Raw genomic sequence first — 24,959 nt, forward strand, 5'->3', positions numbered from 1 at the left:
TAATTGACCATAGGTGTCAGGGTTTATTTCCGGATTCTCTATTCTGTTCCATTGGTCTGTCTGTCTGTTTTGATACCAGTACCACACTGTTTTGATGACTGTGGCTTTGTAGTATTTCTTGAAGTCTGGGAGAGTTATGCAGGGGGACTTTTGAACCTTTGTTGGGGCATTTGGTTGCCCCAGTGATACAAGTCAATGATAAGAAACTTTTTGCTGTGCACTAGACATTCTTTCTCAACACCAGCATCCTGCTGGTCACTTATGTATGGAAAAACACTGTTATCTGAACCTAGTTTTCCATATAAATGCAAAGTATTTTTTGCATGATTATAGCATCCACTAATTTTTCCAGGAATACAGTTGTGTAAAATCTGGGTATATTTTAAAAGAACCATTCACCATTGAAGGATAGGCAGAGTTACACAGCAGAAACAAATTAACCTAGAAATCCTGGTGGCTTAACACAACAAAAATTTATTTTTTGTTTATGCTAAAGTCCATCAAGCATTGGCAGGGGACTCTACTCACAGTTAATTAGGGGTCCAGACTAACTCTACCTAGGGTGTTTTCACCAGCCACCCCTCGGGCAAGGGTGGATGGGGTTTGCATGCCACCTCTTCGATACTGTGGCCCAAAAGAAAGCACATTACTCCGACTACAGCCCAGTGGCCAGAACTAGTACCCAGTCCTTCCTAACCACAAAAGTGCTAGGGAAGGAGGAGCAGATGGAGAGTCTGGAAATACAATGCCTGTGGTAATGTCTCTTGTAGTATTTAAGTCAACATTAGAACGTTCACGTATTGGTTTGCATATGTAGCTGTCACATCTTTGTTAATTTTACATGTAGGTACAAGCATATGCCTACTTAGCTGTGTCTGCTAGTTTAGCAATGCCTGCACATTTGCATATAGAAATACATCTTATTATAAGTTAGTTTCCTATACATTTTCTTTATACTACAGTTAGGGCATTATATTGATTTTTTTTAATTATATGTGTCCATAGATTTTACTAGCTCTGAATTTCATTTCAAAAGAGTAAAGGGGCATAGAAAAAATATGGGGGGGTTCTCTGATGGCTCAGTGGGTTAAGGATCTGATGTTGTCGCTTTTGTGGCTCAGGTCACTGCTGTGATGTGCGTTCGATCCCTGGCCCCAGAACTTACACATGCTGTGAGTGTAGCAAAAAATAAAATAAAATAAACAAAAAAGAAAAGTTGTAAAAAGGAGGTCTGATGGGAATGAGAGACACTTTTCTTCAGCATTATCCAGAGCATGTAGTAGGTCCTGGCGAACTGTAGGGGCTTATATTGTAACAGTAAGAGGAATATTAGCTAACATCTATTGAGCTCTCTCTGTGTACCAGGCACTGTGCCAAGCCCTATAAGTAGATTCTCTCCTGTAAGCCTCGCCAGAAGGCTCTGAGGAAACCTCTGAATTCTTCATTTTACAGATGAGAGCTGCTTTCCTCATTGAGGCCTGTTAGGGAGGTTGGGAGTTCCATGCTTTCGGTTCACTTCGTAAGACTATGAAGCAGACCCCACACTCCCTACCAAGAAAGGATAATTGCTCTTCACACACTGTAAAGAGACAGCAGGCAAAGCACCAAGGTCGAGACAGCACAACAGGGTACTCAAGTGACCCAGAAGAAAGTCAGAGACTAGAGGAGAACAATCATGAAGAAAAGGACCTTGCCCTAGAAAGTCAGGTCCCCCCATTCGGAAAGGATGGAGAGCCTCGACGTGTGTTACCGAGAGAGTTCCGCTGGCTCTTTAGCCAAACTTTAGTACATGCCTCTCCCATTTTATCCCCGCTCCTGTGCCTCCCACTTCTCCTGTTATTTCATGGGCGTAAGAGCTGCCAACCAGCAGTTTAATCAGTTAATTTATTCGAATAGCATTATCAAGATGGTTCTAGGCCAAAATAAAAATGTTAATTTCAGGGCCCACTTTGGAGTATACCGTCAGTTAAGAAAAGAAAGAAAAAAAAAAAAGCACAATTAACTCACAGTTGGAAAATAAAGGCTCTTTCAGCTTTCCTTTTATTAGCAGTACATCCAGATACCTTTTTTCCACTGATGGGACTTTCTTCCCTTTACCTTGAAGTACATATGCAGAATTGGCTCCTTTAGAATGTTGGTCACACCCTTACTTTTACTACTCAGTCTTTATTTTCTTCTCAGACTTTACTCTCTAAGAAATACGTTTTGGTAGGGCTTCTGCGTTTGGAATTGACTTTGTGGAGTCATGTAACATTTTCCTTGCCCATGGCCAAGACCGCACTGGTTCAAGGCTAAGGAACGAGGCTGGTCCTACAGAGACCCTCTGGGTGACTCATCTCTTTTGAAAGCCTGCTTGTCCATTTTTTGGTTGGTGTTTCTAGCAGCAGCGCGTGCTGCCCTGAAGGCACCTCTCCTATGGTGTTGACTGCAGTGTGCTGAGCTATTTAATTCCTGCTTTGGATTGTGCCTCAAGTTTCAAGTCACTTGACAGTACAGATGGTTTCTTTCTCCAAAGTTTATCAGTAGCATACCATGCCCTCCCAATAACTCCACGCATGCACGCACACACACACACACACACACACAAACAACTATGTACAAATTTCATGTTTTCTCCCTTTTCAAAACTAAATGTGATCTGCCTGACCTATATGGAGAATCTGCTGCTTTTTCAGATTTATGTCCCTGTGCCCAGGTAGCTTGTCAAACCATTTGTCTTAATCACTCAACTTCTCCATTAGACAACTATTTAAAAACCTTCTCTGTAATTATCTTTTTCTGACCCTCCATCTTCCACATTCTTTTCTTCATTGTAAACTTTCTTCTGACTTTTTTATATGTTCTATGTCCCAAAAGGTATTTAGCCTCCTTCCACTGTTTTGTCTGCTTTTCATTAAGTTTGCCGTCAACTCACACACTTCCCATGCCCATTGTCTCTCTCACAGTCTGACTGCTGGTTTCTCAGGGGCGGGGGCAGGGGCAGTGAACCCTCGGTTGAGTGGTCCAGATCTGCTCTCTATCTTCCTTGCCCTTTGAAACAGGCACACAGAGAAGCATCAAAGAAGCTCTTAAGGACATTTGCCAAAGTTGTTACTGCCTTGTCATTATCTTCCAACCACAAGGTTTAGAAAGCTGAGACTGGAGGTGCTTTCTTTTGTTAAGATGAGCCAGGCACTGTGCTAATCATCTGAGGGAAGAATAGATGACACAGCTCCTGCCTTCAAGCAGCGCTCCCCCCCCCCCCCCCCCGGCAGAGAGGATAATTTAGGCAAAACTGGGTGCTTAGGAATTTGAGGAGAAAGAGATCTCTTTTGACAGGGACAAATGCAGAAGAATTCAGGGCAGATACAGCATTTTAGCTCATCTATGGAGAATGAGTGGGACTGTGAAAACTAGAGATTGTTAGGGACACCACATGGCTAGAAGCTTAGAGACGCCCAAGTCTAATCTGACTAGAGAAGTGCTTCTCAACTGGGGCAGGTTTTGACCCCCCAGCGGGACATGTGGCAATGTCTGGAGACGTTTTTGGTTGTGACAACAAGGGAGAAGAGCTGCTCCTGGCATCTCATCAGCAGAGACCAGGAATACTGCTGAGTATCCTATGATGCACAGACAGACCCTTCTATCCAACAAAGAGTTATCCACCCCAAATGTCAGTGTATATCTAGGTTGAAAAGCCCTGGAATAGAGCCTAGACTTTTTGCCAGAGAGAATTAGGTAAGAAGCCTGAAAGAGTATTTAGGCCAAAATTCTGAAAAGTTCTGGATGCTAGTTTAGAGCATAGTTTCGATTTTTACCTGGAAAGCAATGAGAGGGTCCCGGGCATGACCAGACTGGTGGTTTAAGAAGATCAAACAACCAAGATGTATTGGTGTCTGGAGCTAGGACAGGGAGACCAGTTAGGAAAGGGTGTGAAAAGTTATAATGTCAGCAGTGGAAGAGAAGACACAAATATGAGAGATATTTCAAAGGAAGGTTTGAACAGATCTGATGACTGGTTCAGACTGGGAAGGAAACTAAAGGAAGATTCCAAATGAATCACTCTGTGTCAAACCCCCTCGATTTGCCTGCCCTTAACTGATAGCAAGAGGCGCACAGCAAGGAGACAGGATATTGATTTTAGACCTGTTGAGTTTAAGGAACTGGTAAGATGACCAAGGTGGATATGCAGCTTGTAATAGGAAATAGGGAATCAAAGTCAGAATAGGTTAAGAGACAGATTACACATAGAAATGGGCATAATATTTAAAACTACGTAAATGAATGAGGTTCTTAAAGGAGATCATAGGGCGAATGTAAGGAAGAAATACAAGGTAAGAACTCGAACCACTAACACTATGGGCTGAGATAAGGATGCAGCACCTGCAAGGGAGAAAGATCTGAAGGTACAAGAAGCTCACAGTAAGAAGGCAGCCTCCACAGATGCACTTATGGATGAATAGCTGTCAAAATCAAGGCCAAGTCTTTCACTGCTTGCTTCTAAATATGGTATAAAGCTTTGTATGGTGGTATTTTATAGACCAAGAATCTTGAGATAGCCAACTCATATATTTGATTTATTTTTCCAATACCAGGACTTCATATAGGCATACACTGTGGCAATTGATATTGCTTAATACTGTATTGTTATCACTCATTAAATTTCTTCTGCCGTTGGACAGTAGCTTGGGGTCAGAGGACAGTCCCATCTTTTCAAGTAGATTAAAACTCCGTCAAGGGCAGAGACAGTGTCTTTTGTTCTTTGGCAGATTGCTACAGGGCACAGTAAGTATAAATTAAATGCTAAAGAGCAGTTTTCCTCTCTCCAAATAAAGAGAAAACAAACAAGCATAACAAAACAAAACAGATCAACAGAAAAACAAGGTCATTCTGATTTACTGTCAGGGATAAGGTAGTTGGGGTGATGCGTAAACCCGAAGAAACATTTCAGTTTCTTAAATATCAGAAGACTGGTCTATTCTTCCAGAACCTGAGGCCTCTGTCTACTTATTACATCTCAGAATAGCTTTAACCAGGCAAATATGTTTGATGTAACTTAAATAATGACCTGAGAGCCTTGTTGAATGGTTCTAATAGAAGCATTAGGAATTGTTTATGCCTAACTTTTATTTGGTTTTGTTTTCTTTTTCTAAAAGCAAAACAATTTGGGGACTCAAGATTTTCTAGGTGCCATCTATTTTGGAATCCTATTTACTTTTATGATGTTTATTCTTCACCCACTGAAGGGTGTGAACATTATGGGTTTCACAGCATGGCTACCTAATGCTATTTTTACATTATACTTTATATATAGTGTCTGCTTTTTCAGTGCTTCTTTTAAGGTTCTCTTACTGCATGTCAGCAGGAAATCATAATTAGTAGTGCTATGTGAAAGTCTCTCTTTTTCTTTAGCATCAAACTCTTAAAGAAAGAGGAAATTTAAAATAATGTAAATTTTTAAACAAGTGCCTTGATTACTTTGCTATACATATCTATAAAGGTAGATAATATAATTGACCTAGGAGATCTAAGTGAATAAATTTAAATCTGAATGTGAGGGTTAAGGAATAAAATCATAATACTGAAAAACTGCCTTGCATACAGTTGCTTTTGGCTCTGTAAAAACGGTTTTCTCCACACACGTGCTTTTGAATTAATCAGATATGCAGGCATGTGGGCAGGGAGGACCCCTTATAGTTTCTACATATGTGAATCAAAGATGGGATTTGTTTGAATTACCCTTTTGCCTCCATTGTTAAAAATCAGAATTAAGTTCTTTGTTTAGTGAAGCATTAATAGCAATCTTTGAGATTGCCAAGAAGGGCCGGTTGCTGGAGAGAGTTCTCAGTGCATTATGCTGTTTACCTAAGGGTTATATTCAAGAAGCTCTCTGAACAGCTGGGCTGATTATTGAAAATGCCTCATAGTAACTTCCAGCCTAGGCTGATCGATATCGGTGCAAAGCTTTACATGGGAGGGAGCTATTTAAACATTGAGAGCCCCGGGGATAAAAGAGAATGAAAAAATAATGCTGGACAAATATGCTGAAATGTTCAAAGGAAGAGAGAAGTATCTTGTCTTGCTATAGGGGGACAATTCCTAAACAAACAAACCAGAAAAATTTTAAGTTTGTGTTATAATGACATCCTAAAATTTTAGTTGTTTTACCTTATAGCAACACCTTAAATATTTAGTTACTTCATCTTATAACACCCCCTAAATATTCAGTAGAAGGAGGAAAGTCTAATTAAGTATATCGCAGATAATTTTAGTTTTATTATTCTTATTTTATTATTTTTTATTATTCTTATAATTTTAGTTTTATTATTCTTTATTATTATTATTTATTATGTAACCTGTTTCATAAATTCCATAAATCATTTTCAGTGATGCTAAAGGGAAATATTTAACTTGATTTTTAAGTAGATTGAGATCTCCATATTTTAAACCTTTTTCTTTCTCAGGACCACTGGAAAATCGTATCACAACTGTACTGCAACACCCAAATGTAGGCAGAAAATTCCTATTTCTCTAATATTTTCTGCTTAAGAGGTCTAGAACAGAGATATTCACATTTCCTTTTGTCTTAGTTCTAGCAAAATGAGCTGATTTGTATGTTTCTAGTTCTGTTTTTAAATAGTTTAATACAATAAATAAAAACTATGCTAGATATAGGACATCTTATCTCCTAAAAATATTTGGTGGAATTATGACACTGAGGCACAAGTACCAGCATTTAAAAGTCTGTCTCTCTCTCTACAAAAAAAGGATAACAGAGAAATACTCCAAAAAAAAAAAAGAAAGAAAGAAAAGGAGGGAGGAACCACTCAGTTTATCAAAGTGAAAACGTATGTCGAGAAATCCTACATCTTGTTACATCCGTGATTTCTTACTTTTACCCTGCATATAACCAACAGACAGGAAGTTCAGAAACACAAAGGCAATCAATATGAAAACTGTGAAAGTCTCTTAATTAATCAACTCACACAAACTCTCCTAGTCAGAGGATTTTACAAGCATTTCAATTAAGGCTTTCCCTTCTTATTACCAAATTTCATTGACAATTAAAAATGCATAATCAAAGTTGACATGATTATAAAAAGCAAAATATTATTTAAGTACCGAGCTTTTAGACTTATAGGAGACTTTGATTTTCTGATGTTTATCCTTTTGAGGAATCACATAGACAATTGCTAATTGGATAGTTATTCTATAACAGTCATGTTTTTAAAATTTCAGAATTGGCTAGTCTTTGAACATGTTTGTATTTCCCTCCCCATGTAAACATCATCATCTTAGCATACTTATACCCAGAAGCTACATGACCAACTCATTAATGAGCATTAATAATAATACACATGCAAAAAACTGCCTTATTCAGTGAAATGTTGAGTTGATATTCTGAGAGGTTTTTTGACTTAAGAGCCATAGAACAGCCTGGAAACACTCTGGAGGCCTACCAGCAATGCTGTTTATCTCTGAGTCGACATTGGAATAGAAGATACTTACTGACATTGAAAATGGATATACAGAATATGGGGATTTTTTTTTTTTTAAAAAAGGTCATTTTAGCATAACACTTTGTTTTTCTAATAAAAGAAAGGTTTATTCAAACTCCTCCTCACTGTCTCTCAGCTGTTAGGCTTAAGCCTGACAAGTTTCCAGAAACTGCACGTATTCCCAATATAGTTTTTGCTAGTTTTCTGCTTTGAAGACTAAAACATAGACCAGGAGACAAAGTATCATTTCATGATTCTGTTCCTCACTGATGAGAGTAGAAAAGTGATTTAACTCTCTTTATTCAACTTTTCTTCACCAGGAAATCAGGAATAATCACTGCCTTCCACCTGCAGCTGGCAATTTTAAACGGTAGTAATCCAAGGGCCATTTGGAGTTGAAAAAGATGAATTTTTTTTTTACCCAACGAATTAAGTTCATAGAATATGAGATTATCTCTTAAATAGTGTTTATTTTAAACTATACATTTTATCATCTTAAAATCTGTTTATTTTGCATTTATATTGTAAAAAATACTCCAGAGATGCTAAAGATGTAATTTTAAATGTCTTTTCCCTACTGTTTGAGGAATGGAACATGAGAGTTTAAAAAAAAAATAAGCAGAAACTTCGCTGTTTATCAGGAATCATAGCAGTCCGCCTTTCAGTCTGACAAATCTTATTTTGCCCAAAGCTTGCTCCTATTCCTCCCTTCCCCCGCCATTACCTCCTCTGGTGGAGAACCAGTGGACCAGCTTCTTTGGGGAGCAGGCCTTCCAAAGCCTGGAGGTGAATAAGGAAGCTCTCAGCACTCCAAGAAAGCGCGCACACACACACACACACACACACACACACACACACACACGCACACAGACGCTTCTATAGATAAATATTTAAGGGGACCACGTTGTTCTACTTTGTAAGTGATTTGTTCTCCTTTATTAGTGAACTGTGTTAAGGGTGCCATTTCCCCATAGAAAAATATCACTAAAGCATTTTAATATTGGCTCATCATTTGGCAACTATTGAATTATGCAGTCATTGTTTTATTTAAAGAGCATCAGCCTTCTCTTGTGTCTAAGAGAGTAGTAGCCCTGAGGGTAGTCTGAATACAAAATACAAGGCTCGGTCCAGAAACAGATCTTAGTGGCATTTATTGTCCAGGAAGGTGTTGATGAACACTGGGGTTTAGCATCCAAATTACTCAATAGGAAGGCCCAAGTCTCAGGGTCTAGCCAACAGTGAACAGTCAGGCATATTTTCATTGGCTGTTTTTGTATAACTTCAAAAGAACAGAAAATATTGCTTTCTTGTCTTGTGACTACTGCGGGAAAAGCAATATCTTTTTTTTTTTTTTTTTTTCCAAGGTAATCATTTTAAAAGGAGTGGGGGAAAAAGCAAAAGTCGAGGATTTTCTCCTGCTGGAAAAAGCAGTGTCTGAGCAGCCTGTAGAGCTGTCAGTTGGGCACTTCAGGCTCTCCCTCTGATCATGCTGTTCGAAAGCCTCCTTCCAGTCCTCCTGCAGGCTCCCGTGATCCCATATGTCCCACATTACCCCCCTACCACCCCATCCCTCACACCAAGCTGCCTGTGGATAAGAGAAAAACCAGAATCGCCGCTTTTCTTCTTTTGCCCAATGCATAAAGGTTGCGCACTCCCACCAGGACTTATATGTGGGCTCAGAAACTGGGGGACGTGGAGGAGCTCGAAGAGGCAATAGCACGTGATCAGGTGATCGGGTGATGATGTGCATGACCACGTGGGCTCAAGAAGGGGGATGATCTTAGCGAGGATTCAAGGTAGCAGTCCTTCGATGTGGACACAGTCCCAGGCCGACTCCCAGACCCTTGCAATTGGCAAGAGTCCCAACTGCCACATCAGAACCCCACTCGCAGAAGGTCTCCCTTAAATGATCTTCTCTGTCCACTCACTGCCTTCAGTATCCTTGTCGCCTCCAAATGTTCCTTCCCCGTTTCCAAATCGTCTCTTTTCAGTGGAAGCCCTAGATTACCCAAAGTTCCAGTTGTATTTTATACACTGTCCAAAGTGCTTACTTTTATAAGTCATACTTGATACATCCCTGTATCAATCCTGTGTAAACCACACAGACTTTTCAGTCTACAAGCTAACTCCTGTGTTTGTACCCCCTTTGAACACAGATGGACAACAAAAAGACAGAAACTGTGTTAGCCTTCGTGAATGACCAGAGGCAGGGTGCCGTTGAGCAGAAATTGATAGCACAGTGTTAAGACAGACACATTCTCAAATAACCAGAATCACTCTTTGAGTACCCAGTTGACACGTATTGCATTTAAAATACAATAAATGCAGTATTCATAAACTTACATGTGCCTTGTGACTTTTATATCAGCAGGGTTTCTGTAGGTCTCTATTTATATCAAATAAACTTCAAATGTTCCAGACTGTAGCCTGCATCTGGCCTCATTTTTGAAGTGTCCCTCTAGGAACATTTCTAAAATAGTAGATCATGCCAGTTTTTTTTTTTTTTCCTAATGAGAAAAATCCATGTGTTCTGTGATTATTAATAATAATGGTTTCAAATAAATTATTGACTGGTGGCAATGGAAAGTATTTTCTAGTAGCTGAGGAACTCTTGGGAAAAGAATTTTGATTCCCACTGCAAGATGTCTAAGGTGTGCACCTCTGACCTCTCTATTTCATCACTTCCGTCATTATCAGCCATCCCAGGCAGACTTACTGAAGGGTCACCCCGGGAGAGAGGGACAAATGTGAAGGATTCGTGGTTCAAGATTAGAGTGACGTTTAATAAACATTTAAAAGGAATTGATGATGCTTATATTTTTTGACATAGGAATTTTGGAGCTTTTTCATGAATTTTGTATTCAACAGAATTCCAATCATTGACACACACACACACACACTGACACACACACACACACGTGTAAACATGTGTAAACATGCTATCCACATACCCATCTCTCCGTCTCTGTATATCTATATGGATATGTAGAGATAGAGGTAGGTAAGCCAGATGACTGCATTGATGAGGCACTGTATGGAAGAGAAGTGGCCATTGTTTAAGATCCTCCCCTGCCATGGGGGAGTTGCCTGTCGCCTGATAGGGGCGACAGGCATGAGCGTGGTCAGTAGACAAACGTGTGCACCGTTTCAGGCACTCTCCCAGACTCTGGGCATAAAGAGAAGAACAAAACACCAAGCCTTGGGATATGTGCTGCAGTTGTGGCTCAGATCATAAACCCAACCAAGTCCAGAGGAGGGAGAAACACTTGCCAGCAGAGTTGATCATGAAAGGCTTCTAGGCAGTGGTGACATGGGAACTGTATTTAAATGCGTTTTCCCTGTGTATGATTCTCAGAGCATGTTTTCCATTTCAATTATATTACATTTTGAGACATGTAAGTCCGTGATCATTTATGATTTTTTTAATGTCTTGTGATTTTGTAAGTAAATCTTTAAAAGTTTGGCTTTACTCAAAATAAGCCAAGACCATTTACTGTGATTTAAAGTATTCATAAAGCAAGGTGATTATTACTCCTGAGACCATTGTACAAAGCCCTGAAGTGTGTTAGACATAGGCCAGAAACCTCTTTCCTTTGTTCTATCTTATGAGTCTGTTAGGTTAAAAAAAAAAAAAAAAAAAAAAAGCCTATCTTTTTTTGCTATTCCTGTTCTATCTTAGACACTTGAAAAATGGAATTTTATATGCTACAATCTAAAGGGAGGATCATAGAGGATTCTCTTTCTCTATTGCATATGCTACCAAAGACTTAGGAAATCAAGAGAAAATAAGACAAAAAAGCTTTGCTTATTAGTATACACACCTCCACTTTTCCTGAAGTTGCATAACTAACTCAATTAGGAAAGTGCTATAAACATTGCGTCACTGTTGACATTGAGCATTGCATAGCAAGCAAGAAAGGCATGTATGTATTTTTTTCCATTTGCTGTTTCAATAATCTAAATCGCAGTGGCAAATGAAATACAATTGAATCTCAAGTGAATGGCCAGAAACACCGTATATTTTATAAAATATGGCAGCATAATGAATAGGAGGTAAAAAAAAAAAAAGAAAGAAAGAAAGAAAGAAAAGAAAAAGAAAAAAGTCCTGGCTTTCAAGTCCTGATGGTTGTGATGTGATTGAATCATAGTGCATTCTGTTTGATGTCTCGGCTTTGCTATTCAGATACACTGCAAAATATGGTATCACCCTCTCTCCAAAGTGCACCTGGCAACCCAGCACGGAGGTAGTTTGTTTTTCCTGCACCTGCAAGAAACATATATATTCTGAGTAGAATGTAAGTAGGGGTATTTTAATTCTCCTAATTGTGATAGATTCCCTATCCAGAGAAAACGATCCATCAGGTACAAAAGAAACTGCTTGGGATTTGAAGGAATTTGACAATTTTGTTGTAGTTCCTAGCTTGGCAGGTGGTAATAATGCCTATGCCAGCACTGTCAAAATATGAAAATTAAAGTGACGATGGGTTTTAATGAAATCCATTTGACAAATATAATTAAGGTGTTTTAATATGAAGTCCTGTAATAAAGACTACCGGTGGACTCCCTGAGGTCCTGACTAATTGTGTAGATTGCTTTTAAGCTTTGAATAGTTTTATTGGATAATGAACTGTTAAGAAGTGTTAGATCTTTCTTAAGCAGAATTTGGTTTGAAAAAGAAGAGGAGAGACAGGCCTGAGGTGTGGCATTTTAAACATAATTAGAAGAGAGATTTAAGTTAACATCTTTGATCTTGCTGTCAGTTTTTGATTAGAGCTGTAAATGCTTTAATCAAGTGTAGTGTAGTCATTACATTTCTAACTGTTTTTTAAACTGTGAAATTACTGAGACATTGACATCAATTTTAACACATTCTGAAAATTTGCTGTAGAATTGAGTTTCTCCATCGAGTGTTTGCATTAGATTATCTGATTATGCTGACTTACCAACCTTAAACACAATGGCAAAATTATACCGTGGTGAGGACAAGTTTGGTTTCTGTAGTAGTTAAACACAGCAACAAAACAATACAATCGCTTGATATTTATTTTGCTTTCTCGGAATTTGTTTGCAAGTCGAAAGCACTCATCACATGAAAGTATTCCATTAAAATGTGTAGATGAGGAAGTAACCTCAAACTGTTCATCAAGTGAATTTTATAGTATTAAATGTTCTTAACTTTCACTCTCAAAGAACCATTATTTGCCTAATAGCTCACTATGATCACTTGATGCCGTATTCGGGTCTTGGTTCCTAAGCCTGGTACGCATAGTCAGCCCTTGGTAAATATTTGTCAGATGAAGGAGCAGTCAGTTTACAACAGCCAAGTATGTCTTATCTGAATTATTTCCCCACAATTAAATAAGGTCTAAATAAGTGAGCTGTAAGAAACAAGTACACTTCCTTTCCCCTCTGCCTCCTGTCTTAACCCAGTTGCTCACTGTAAGGCATAAATGGGTAAATGGTTGGTATTTCTGGCTAGTTTCAGACAACATCACTAAAATGATGAGTTAGACCAGTGCTGTGTGGGATTCTCCTTGGTAGAAATCTCCTCCCTAGCATCGCCCATGATTGCAGAGGCGATAGGGCTATTTTAAGGAGCCATGTCCCAGGGCCATTCAGAGACTCTAATAATAAGGAGTCCACAGCCTTCTGCTTGTGTATTATGCGTTACATAGCGTATGAAATGAAGAGTGGAGAAGTCTGGATTCTAACCCAAGCTCTGCCTGATATGCCATTTAAGAAACTGCTTTTCTCCAGATGATCTGATCCAACTCTTGAGTGGAATAAATAACCTCTAAATCTCTGCCAAATCTGTAGAGTTCTACTGATAAGTATCTAGCTCTCTAAATCAGTGTCTTTACCAGCTTTACTTTACTCTTTTAGCCTTTCTCACTTTCAGTGTTCTCCCCTTTTACTTTTCTCTACATTCCTTTTTTCTCTGCATCTTTCCACCATGCATTTAACCATCCAGCCATCCGTCCATCCACCTAAGGAAGTATTATTAAAGATCTGTTATGTCCTAGGCGTTATGTAAGAAATATATTGCTTCTTGATTACCTGGCGCCAGAGATGGGATGTGGTTAGACAAGAGAGAATACTACCTTTTATCATCCAGTTTGATTCAGGTACCACTGGTTGATAGACCTTTCTAAGTAGGAGCAGTTGGACCAGGTGCCTTACAGTATTTTTACCTACAAATACTACTAGAAATAAAACCTATCTTGTAGATTGTCCCACTACCCCTCATCTCACTACTTTAAGTATGTATTATTTACAGTTAGTTTCAGGCCAGTACTACATTCATTCTAAAGCAACAGTTAAAAAAAAAAAAAATGGAATCATTGTTTCCATAGGTCTTCACCTTTGTCTTCTAAGATTGGAAAAGAGATGTGAGTTACACAGTAGAGTATCCATTACAGTTAGGTTGTCAATAGATAATTTTTTAATTATGTCAAAAGATGTCCACATCACTGTGTGACAGGTGATTACCGGGGAAGGGGGTGGGAAGGGCAGAGGACTGGGGTGAAAGTCATGGCCAGTGGACTCTTGGAGACCTGTCAAGATGATGAACAAACCAGTGAAGAGTCCCATGTTTGTACATCAGTTGCTCGAGCACATTTGGCACCTTTTTCTATTTAGTACTTGTACAGTGTTTTACACTTTGTTGTAGTGGTGGTGATTTTTACATCATTCTACCCCAGTTAAGTAGGAGCTGCTACATGTTGGGAACATGCGTTATACTTCTTTATATCATTACAGTGCTTGCCATGTAATTGACTCTCAGTCATGTTGATTGGATTGAATTCTAATCCTACCTCTGATGTAATTTGTCTCCATGGGCAAACTGTTTAACCTTTCTGGGAGAGTTGATTTTCATCAGGACTTCCAAGAAAAAAAATGGGAAGACTTGTGGTTGCCAAGGAGGAGAGAGGAGGGAGTGGGATGAACTGGGAGTTTGGGGTTAGTAGATGCAAACGACCACATTTAGAATGGGTGGTCAACGAGGTCCTACTGTATAGCACAGGGAACTGCGTCTGGTCTCTTGAAATAGAACCTGATGGGGGATGATACGAGAAAAAGAAAAGAATATATGACTGGGTCACTTTGCTGTACAGCAGAAATTGGCACAACATTGTAATTCAACCATAGTTTTAAAAAATACAAAAAATTGAAAAAATGGTAGAAAATCAATAGACAAATAAAAGTGACTGCAAACATTTTCTTTTACTTCTTTGGGCCTATTATAAACTACTTAACCTTCCAGCCCACCTCCCAAATGAAATAAAGATTCTCTAAAGGGACCGTGACAGTTTTCACTCTTGGAATATTTGTACAGTGCTTTGAGATCGTGATGAAAGAACTATAGAGTGGGGAGGGATTGTTGAGGTGTGATCCTTTCTGAATTCATAGATATAATCAGAGTCAGTCTGCTTATAAAATCATCAACGCACTATTTCCCACTGTACAAGGTGTTCTTTTGAAGTCTCTCGTATCAAGCTCTGACCTCATTTCTCAAGATGTATCCACATTTTCTAAATAGGAGATTTTGGCAAATATGAGACAACCCCAACATGCAAAATGTTTTTGAATGTTACTTTCCGTTTAGCTCTTAAGGACATCAATGAGGTAAAATACAGTATGCATACTATAAAGTGTTAACTGGCATTTCATTAAAGTTGTCAAGACTAAAAGTGGGTTTCCTCCCGTAAAAACATGTGTAGATTGTGTTTCATTAATGCAGAATGTTTAGGATCTCATGTAAAAATTTTTCGTCAAAGAATTCTTGTATGATGCGTTGTCTCTGCCTTCTTCTTAGAGGGAACAATGAGATTATCTATGTAGAAATTAAACATGGATTATACATCTGGATTGATGTAGTAGCTGCTTAGGAAAAAGTAAGAAGATTTTCCTCCTCCATTGGAATCAGGGTTTAAGAGTAAAAATAAGGGAAATGAAAATCAGTGCAAATCATACTCACTCTGTCTTCCTGTCTCTCTCTTTCTCTTACTCTCACTAAGGAAAGAGAGCTAATGTGCCCGGAAAAGACCTGGTGCCAGGCTCGGTGCATCAGACTCTACAATGAGTATCACCCACTCTAAACACATTAAATCATCTTTAGGGTGAAACCAACAGTAACGTTCATGAAGACATTACAAACAGTTCAAAAAGAGATGCCTTTTCCTATGGTACTGAAGAATCAAGAATAATTTTGAATTCATTCCGCCTTATTCTATTTCATTTTTTAAAAGATGTGTTGTTTTTATTCTTTTGCTAAGAGACTTAAACATTCTCTCTACTCAGCAATCTTTTTTTTTTTTTACCCCCCAGTATTTTGAGCCTCCAACTTTGTAATGCAGTTTTTAAAGGTGGCATTTTGCTTCCAAACGCAAGTTCAGGAATAGATAAAAATTCCTAATTAACAGTTCCTCAGCCCGGGTGAAATGTGTGGTGGGTTTGAGTTTGTCAGTGGGTAGAATATATACCTATTAAACAATTTGTTTCATCAACTCTTGAGACTTTGAGCTTTCTCGTATTTCTTGCTGTGTACAACAGATCTTTTATTGGGATTTAGATGTTTGGGTGTGTGTTTTAGTTAAGGTTTCAGTCACTTTTCCTGTACTTAGAGAGGAGAATGGGATTTGCCAGTGATAAATGGGGAAGTTGACTAGCTAACTAATAAAGATTTGTCTTAATCAAGTATGATTTGTCAGAACAGGAGCGCACTGGGGTCAGGGCGCACGCAATGAATTATACAGCATTCACAGGAGGAAAGGACCCGGCAAGAGACCTCATAAATATGCTGCCATTACCCACTGCTAATTCGTATTCAAAGAGTGCTCTGCACAGCTAGTTTCTAGGTTGCTGAGCTGTTCCTCGGCTTCCCGAGCTTTCTGTTTGTCTGGAAAAAAAAGTAGTTTCATGATATTTTGGCATCATCTGGGTTCTCCGGGCCTATCGGTTCCCCAAATTGAACTGATAGCATCAGTTTGAAGGGGAGCTGATGATATTACATCGCATATAATACCTATCAGGTGCTTTCCATGGGCTCTGCAAGGTGCTGAACACGGTGGGGAGGATACAGATGCACAAGACCTTCTCTTCTAGAAGGGGTTTCAGATGCCTTCTTGTATCCTTTTCAGGTCTCGTCTTTGTAAATTTGAATGTGGCTTCAAGACAAGACGTCATCTGCCTTCACATTAATCGTGTCTTCCCTGTGAAAAGTGCCCAGATTAAATACCCTCAGTATTTCCTGAAGTTTGACTTACACCAAGAACAGAGGAGATATTTTCTTGTGTTTGCACCTAGCTTGACTTTCTAACCTATGATTCATATTCTCATTTGTTTATATGACTCATTGCTGAGATAGGTTAAATTAGTCTTTTTCCTAGTCTTTATTTTGTAAACCTTTTCTTTGATTAGAAGAGGTGAGACAGTTGTTTCCTCTCATCAGAGAGGCCAGCTGATCTTTGGGTTCAGCTCTCATTGGGAAGTTGTCCTTCTTGGCTCTGGGAAGTCGATGTGGGGAACCAGCTCTGTCCTCATAGTTTCTTTCTATGCTTATGTGGCCTATTGGATGGTTTTTAGATAAGACTGTAATTATGACAAAATAGTTTGTAGTGTCTCAATGTCTAAATTGGATAGAAAGATATTGGCATCATTTTTCCTGTTGGAATAACCACTGTCATAGTTGATGATCCAAGTCTCTTTTAATGAAACTGATGTCCATATTAAAATAATAATAGTATTAATAATAATAATTTTTCAAATTGTTTGAGAGTACATTTTTAGTGTTTCAAAGAAAAAAAAATGAATGGACTTTGGATTTCCCACTTCCAAGGATGGTCTCTAAGAAAGAAAAGGTTGAAATAGAAAGTTGGGAAAGCCAACTTTATGCATTCCTGCTTTATCAAATGAAGATGGTTAGTAATTGGACCATTATTTGATATATTCCCAGAAACTTCCCTGGAACACTGGCCTCAGTCAAGAATGGAAAAAGAGCACAGTCCTCTGATTTTTGACAATTTAGAAACTGCCAAGACTCCTAACAGGAGGTTTACAGTGGAGTGTGGTAGAATGTTGAGAATTCTACAGTGGTAAGGCTTTCTTTGCTTCAGGTAGGAAAAAACAAACAAACAAAAAAACACCACCAATTCTGTGAGTCAAGGACAATGTGAAGGGGATTGGGAGTATAGTAGTTGAAGACAGGCTTACTTAGCACAGTGTCTGAACTTCAGTATAGACAAACTCTCAGTGAAAGCAAAACCTACCACCCCTGTGAGAAACGCCTTGCAGATACTCACAAGGCGGTGCAGATAGATGGCTGGTGAAAACAGGCCAAGGATAATTTGATTCTTAGATATGGTCTTTACATGGACAGCCAATATTGTCTCAGTGAGTGTACAGTCACTGCGTGTCTCACTAAAAACAAAATGCACAAAATCCTGGTGAGGAACTGGCAACTCTGGAATTGAGAGTGCAAGAAAGAGCTGGACAAACAGGCCAGCTGCTCCTAGGAAGTAGATCATAGGATCTGAGGCTCTTGGGCCTTAGAAAATTCATCTTGCCTTTCTTTCAGTAGAAGGAGTCACTTTTAAATTTTTTGATTTTGCGCCTTACACTCTCATCCTTGTATTTGATTTATAACATTGGAAAAGTCATAAAATGTCCAGCTTGCTTTTTTTGTTGTGTGTCTATCCAAAGTGTTGCTTCAAATTGCTTGTGATGTTGACCATTTATGGGCTGGTAAAAGCACAGTGTGTTCCAGTGGCCATAACCATTGGCTTGGGGATCAATCAGACATGGCTTTTGAATACTGTCCATCCTTGGGCAAATTACCTAACCTCTCTGAGCCTCAAATTCTTTGTCTTTAGAAAGGGTTAATAATAATCTACTTTGTATGGTGGTTGTGAAGATTAAGTACAGTATCTGTTAAGTGCTTAGCACAGTGGCTGGCATACAATGAAGCAGTCAATAAATAGTAACCCAAAATAAAAAACCTTCCCTGGAGGGAAACATTCATTGCGGTATTTTATACTCAGCCTGTAAGCAATAAACTTTTGTTGGATATGTATTGAATGAATGAAGTCATTTTTTCATCGCCAAGGGGTTAAGCCTACATGCCTTTTCCCTCAAAAAGTCCCATCTCAACTTCTTAATGCTCTTACGTGGAAGTTTGGTAAAAGACTCAATTTTAGTGGTTCCCTAATGGAGCCTATTGAGATGTAATTAAAAATTCTTCTTAGAATTATACTAATAAGTTCAATATACAGCCTTGCTGATGAAGTCTAGTAAATTCTCTGTTATTTATTTAGAAACAATAGTGGCTTTGTTTTATTCTGTATTTTAAAAATTCCCAATGTCATCGTGCTTGCTAAGAAAAGCAAACAATAATAAACTATTTTTTAGGAGTTTGACTAAAAGAAGTCTCTACTGCGCACTGTCCTCCTAAGGTCAGACTGATATTTCATTTTGCAAAATTGAATGATTCTCTATTGTCCTTCACCTGACATTGACCAGCAGTTACCATCTGATGAGATAGATTATCAAAATCCATATTTGTTTAGCCTTTAATGTCAGAAGAACAGCATAAATATTAGGAAATCTTTAACTCCTTTGTATCTTTTAGTTTTTTAGGAAAACAGTTAAAAAACAGTTTTTTTGGCAATTTATAGGAGAGGTTTATTTGAAGAAATATTACAACATATAAAAACTATGTAAAGTCTTAAATTTCCACTCAAACAGTGCTAAATTTGATATAACGCATAATGAAAAAGCTTTAAAATCCATAATACACAAAGTACTGCACAGTTTGATCACTAAGTCAATTAGTTGGTAAGCAAACCTCACAGAACAGTTTCACTGTCAGCCAAGGGCACAAACACCGTGGCCTTTTTGGACTCAGTTTGAATCTTTTTTATCACCTATACATCTCAAGCTAAAAAATAATACTGAAGTCACATCACCTTAAAACTCTGCTAGAATATTCCACAAAGCCATCCATCCTTTTTGTTTGTTTGTTTGTTATGCTTTTCTCCACTTGCTGATTCCCTTGTCTTGAGTCTCATTAATTTCTACCTCTCAAAATGTCTGTGTTTAATATACAGGACGGGACCCTTCTTCTTTAGAGTTATTCAGGAATAAACCGTCTCCATCTTTTTGTCAGCTCCATAATATACTATAAATTTTCGCCCTTAGATTTTAGACTCCTCTATAAATTGCTCTGACTTACTTGTGTGTGTTTCTGTATGTTTCAGTAAGACTTTTTTTTTTTGCAAAAACCAGCCACAGGTTATGTTGGCCGAGCTAGCTGATCCCAGAACAGTGGTTCACAAAGTGTAGTCTCAGGGAACCAGCAGTATCCAAATCATTTGGGAACTTGTTAGAAGTATAACTTCTTGAGTCCCACCCCAGACCTACTGAATTAGAAAGTAGGGTCCAGGCATCCGTGTTTAAATATCTGACTTACATTTTTTTTTTAATTGATTGACCTATGCATCATCTACTTTCACAGAAAGAAGTGCTTTACAATAAAAGATCAGGTAGGTATACCAAGAATAGAAAGATTAACTCAGGACAGAAGACAGAAACCAATAAGTAAAGGGAAGACTGAGGTGGGGGTGGAGGAAAGGGGTTGATGTATAAAGAAATCCTAGAGCAATACTGTAACAATTAAGGATTAAACTCACCCAGAGCTTCCTAGGATTCAGGCCAAAGAAGAAAATATGTTGGATTACATAGCTTGCATTGTTCAATAGTACAAAATGAATTATTTCCTGAACTGTCCAAAAAAATTCTTTTTAAACAGGAAGTGGAGGAAGTGTGGTGGTGGTCTTTGACTAAGACAAACTAAGAAATGTGATGAATCCTGTTCTTGAAATCAGCTTACCTAAAACAGTGTAGAAGTATTCTTTGTTTTATAATTTCTTAAGTAAACCTTCTGGGTACCAGTGTTAAAGAGGTAAGGTTCTCTACAGTGGAAGGAATTAAAAAAAAAAAAAAAGGGATAAAGTACTATACTGGGGTCCGATAGGTAGTACTAGAGAGTGTTGAATAATGAAGCCTAGTTCTTAACAAAGAGTTTAGCGTGACGTCTATAAATTTTTAAGACCATGTGTATCTGGACCCTACTTCCTGGGATTCTAATTTAACCAGCCTAGAAAAAAATCTACACAATCCTGTTTATTAAAAATGCTGTGAATGTATCTGGTCCAGAAACAAAGACGTACAAGATCAGATGAGAACCTTGGTCAGTGGCTGTCCCTTTACATTTTAGTCATCTCGCTCAGGCTTTTGAAGGAAATAGATGCCAGAAAATTCAAGAGTGAGGGCACTGGCTGAAAACTGAAAGGTGGGTGTTCTCTGTCTTCAGTTAAAAAAAAGACCCCAACATGGGAGTTCCCATCATGGTGCAGCGGAAATGAATCTGACCAGGAACCTTGGGGTTGTGGGTTCAATCCCTGGCCTCGCTCAGTGGGTTAAGGAACCTGTGTTGCTGTGGCTGTGGTGTAGGCCGGCAGCTACAGCTCCGATTAGACCCCTAGCCTGGGAACACCACATGCCGTGGGTGTGGCCCTAAAAAGACAAAAGCCAAAAACAAACAAACAAACAAACAAAAAACCCCAACATGATAGATGCAGTATAGCAAATAGGTCTTATCCCCAGTGCCAACCCCAGTCAGTTGAAGCTAATTGCCTAGAGTGTTGAGAGGAGAGGGTTACTTGCCAGGCATGTTCAAGGGCAGTGAGATTCATGGGATCTGCCAGGTGTTTGGGATTAAGAATGGCGGCAAGTATGGCATGTATTTGTTGATTTTCTTCTCAAGACTAGATATATAGATAGCAAAAGTGACGTTTTGCTGAAAAAATAAACTGGCTTATTTTATCCCTCTAAATGTGTATTTCTGAACTTTAATCATTTCTTTTTTCAATAACTTTTTTATTGAGGTATGGTTGATATACACTATTACATAAGTTTCAAGTGTGCAACATAGTGGGTCACAGTTTTTAATGGTTGTATTCCATTTATAATTATTATAAAATATTGGTTATAGTCCCTGTGTTGTGTAGTATATCTTTGTTGCTTATTTATTTGGTACGTAGTAGTATGTACCTCTTAATCCCCTACCTCTATCCTGCCCCTCCCCCTTTCCTTCTCCCCAGTGGTAATCATTAGTTTGTTCTCTGTATCTGAGTCTTTTTTTTTTTTTTTGTCATATTCATTTTTTAATCATTTCTTTAATTTATAAGCCATGGAGTTCCCGTCGTGGCTCAGTGGTTAACGAATCCGACTAGGAACCATGAGGTTGCGGGTTTGATCCCTGGCCTCGCTCAGTGGGTTAGGGATCTGGCATTGCCCTGAGCTGTGGTGTAGGTCGCAGATGTGGCTTGGATCCCGCCTTGCTGTGGCTGTGGTGTAGGCTGGTGGCTACAGCTCTGATTAGACCCCTAGCCTGGGAACCTCCATATGCCGTGGGTGCGGCCCTAGAAAAAGACAAAAAAAGACCAAAAAAAAAAAATGTATAAGCCACCTTTAATGTCACTCTTCTCACTTTCTCAATCTTCCCCTCTAACTGCCAACATGATTTACTGCCTGATATTTCTCAAATGGTTCATCCTTTAGATCCAAATTTTGTGTTTCTTAATGCTCAAACTCAGCAGTATTAATATTCAGTGTTCTCTGCCTGTGTCCACTGTCCTGCATTTCTTCAGACTCAGTGACTTAGTCACTTCCTGTTTCCATTCATTCAAAATATCCATGCTCTCTCCTCCTACTTTAAACTAGATGTCTCCCTTAAGTGTGCTCAGAAGGGTCAACATATGAAGACATACTGTATAAAACATAACATTTTATTTTATAAATCAGTGAAAGCATCAGTCCTGACCTTAATTAAGGGTATCAATTAAAGGTATAAATTAGACATGTTTTTTTACATATAAGGTGTATATGAAGAGGGTAATGCCTTCCAGAGAAATTCTAATGTTTTATATGAGTCAGAAATAACTGTGTGAAGCCTCCTACCTTATACCATGAACAAAAATTAAACCAAATCGATCAAAGACCTCTGTGTAAGATGTAAAACTGTAAAACTCTTAGAAGAAAACATGGGGATAAATCTTCATGGCCTAGATTTGGCAATGGAGTTTATTTATTTATTTATTTATTTATTTATTTATTTATTTGGGTTACAGCAACACTGGATCCCCAACCCACTGAGCCAGGCCAGGGATCAAATCTGCATCCCCACAGAGACATTGGGTCTTTAATCTGCTGAGCCACAATGGGAACTCTGGCAGTGGATTTTTTTTTTTGTTTTTTTTTTGTTTTTTTTTTTTGTCTTTTTTGTTGTTGTTGTTGTTGTTGTTGTTGTTGTTGTTGTTGTTGCTATTTCTTGGGCCGCTCCTGCGGCATATGGAGGTTCCCAGGCTAGGGGTTGAATCGGAGCTGTAGCCATCGGCCTACTCCAGAGCCACAGCAATGCGGGTTCCGAGCCGCGTCTGCAACCTACACCACAGCTCACGGCAACGCCGGATCGTTAACCCACTGAGCAAGGGCAGGGACCGAACCCACAACCTCATGGTTCCTAGTCGGATTCGTTAATGGCAGTGGATTTTTAAACACTAAAAGCAACAAAAGAAAAAACAGATATATAGGGCTTCATTAAAGTTAAAAACTTTTGTACATCAAAAGACACTATCAAGGAGTTCCCGTCACGGCGCAGTGGTTAACGAATCCGACTAGGAACCATGAGGTTGTGGGTTCGATCCCTGCCCTTGCTCAGCGGGTTACCGATCCGGTGTTGCCGTAAGCTGTGGTGTAGGTCACAGATGCGGCTCAGATCTAGTGTTGCTGTGGCTCTGGCGTAGGCTGGCAGCTACAGCTCCGATTCAACCCCTAGCCTGGGAACCTCCATATGCCGCGGGAGCAGCCCAAGAAATAGCAAAAAGACAAAAAAAAAAAAAAAAAAAAAAAAAAGACACTATCAAGAGAGTGAAAAGATAAGCCATAAAATGAAATAACAGATTTACACATTACATATCTAATAAGGGTTTAGTACCCAGAATATATTAAAAAGGACTCTTACAACTCAAAACAAAGAGATGAATTTAAAAATGGGCGAAGGGCTTGAATAGACATTTCTCTAAAGAAGATATACAAATGACCAACAGGAATGTGAAGAGATGCTCAACATCATTAGCCATTAGGGAACTGCAAATCAAAACCACAGTGAGATACTACTGCATACCTACTGGCATGGCTGTCATTTTAAAAATGGAAAGTAATAAATGTAGCCAAGGAGAAACTGGAACCTTCCTGCATTGCTGGTGGGAATGTAAAATGGATAGCCACTGTGGAAAACAAGTTTTGTAGTTCCTCAAAAGGTTAAACACAAAATTACCATACAGTCCACTCCTGGGCACATACACCAAGGAACTGAAAAGAGATATTTAAGTAAATACTTAGGAGTTTCCGTCATGGCTCAATGTAAAGGAATCTGACTAGCATCCAAGAAGACGCAGGTTCAATCCCTGGCCTCACTCAGTGGGTTAAACACCTGGCATTGCCATGAGCTGTGGTGTAGGTTGCAAACTCAGTTCGGCTCCTGTGTTGCTGTGGCTGAGGGGTAGGCCAGCAGCTACAGCTCTGATTTGACCCTTAGCCTGGGAACCTCCATATGCCACAGGTGCAACCCTAAAAAGACAAGAAAAAAAAAGTACTTATACATGGATGTTCATAGAAACACTGTTCACAACAACCAAGGGGTAGCAACAACAGAAATATCCATCAGTGGATGATGGATAAACAAAATGTGGTATATCCATACAATGGAACATTCAATTTTAAAAAATATTTTTAAAATTCCACAAAAAGGAACAATACCTACCACAACATGAATGAACCTTGAAAACAGTGAGCTGAGTTCTTTTGAAGCCAGTTCATTTTTCAACCAGTGTAATTTCAGTAGTTTTTAGTATTTGAACTTGAAGATCACAAGCAGTGTGGGTCTACTATTCATGTATTTATAAATGGACATGCGTCTGTTGCCACATAGCTAAATCAAAAGGAGAGAAGTGATTCTATCCTTCTGTCCACGCTTTCTCTTCTAGCTTCAAATCCAACTAAGAATAGAATGAAAACTAGGAAAAAAAATATATCAGGCCAAAAATTCTAGTATTCTAGTACTCCAGCATTATCTTGTACTTGTATAGGCTGGTTGCATTTTTATGATTTTCTATGTCCCTATTGCCATTCCACAACGCTGAGTGACGTGTTCTCCTATTATTAAGTTCTGAACACGGGTCTCAAGTCAAGTGAATGTGTCTTATCACATAGGTGTATGTGTGTGTGTGTTGAAAGGGAGTGTGTGTTGGGATAAGATGGAATGTCAGCTCCTGATTGCCTCCTTTTCACAGCAACAGTGATCAATTCAAACATATTAAATTTCCCACCTCCCCTGATGTATTTGTTAGGCATGACAGATGC

General features: G+C 38.8%; 1 protein-coding gene across 15 annotated transcripts in view; it reads left to right on the forward strand.

Annotated features, from left to right (window-relative positions):
* VTI1A (vesicle transport through interaction with t-SNAREs 1A) overlaps positions 1–24,959 on the forward strand; it is a 368,523-nt gene that overhangs the window by 181,894 nt on the left and 161,670 nt on the right. For 2 of the 15 annotated variants that reach the window (XM_084994278.1, XM_084994281.1), the window contains one exon: positions 16,619–18,554. The exons of 11 other annotated variants lie outside the window; for them this stretch is intronic. In XM_084994278.1, coding sequence (XP_084850404.1) covers positions 16,619–16,797 — 179 coding nt within the window. In that variant the 3' untranslated portion in view covers positions 16,798–18,554. Of the gene's footprint in view, positions 1–8,842; positions 11,558–16,618; positions 18,555–24,959 lie in introns of those variants that run through there. 2 more of the 15 variants (XM_084994289.1, XM_084994290.1) reach the window with 1 other exon arrangement.

This window comes from Sus scrofa, chromosome 14 (genome assembly GCF_054392235.1).
Source record: "Sus scrofa isolate SSC_HxYL_T2T_F1_AM1 chromosome 14, Sscrofa_HxYL_maternal_Yorkshire_Landrace_v2.0, whole genome shotgun sequence".
Lineage (NCBI taxonomy): Eukaryota > Metazoa > Chordata > Mammalia > Artiodactyla > Suidae > Sus > Sus scrofa.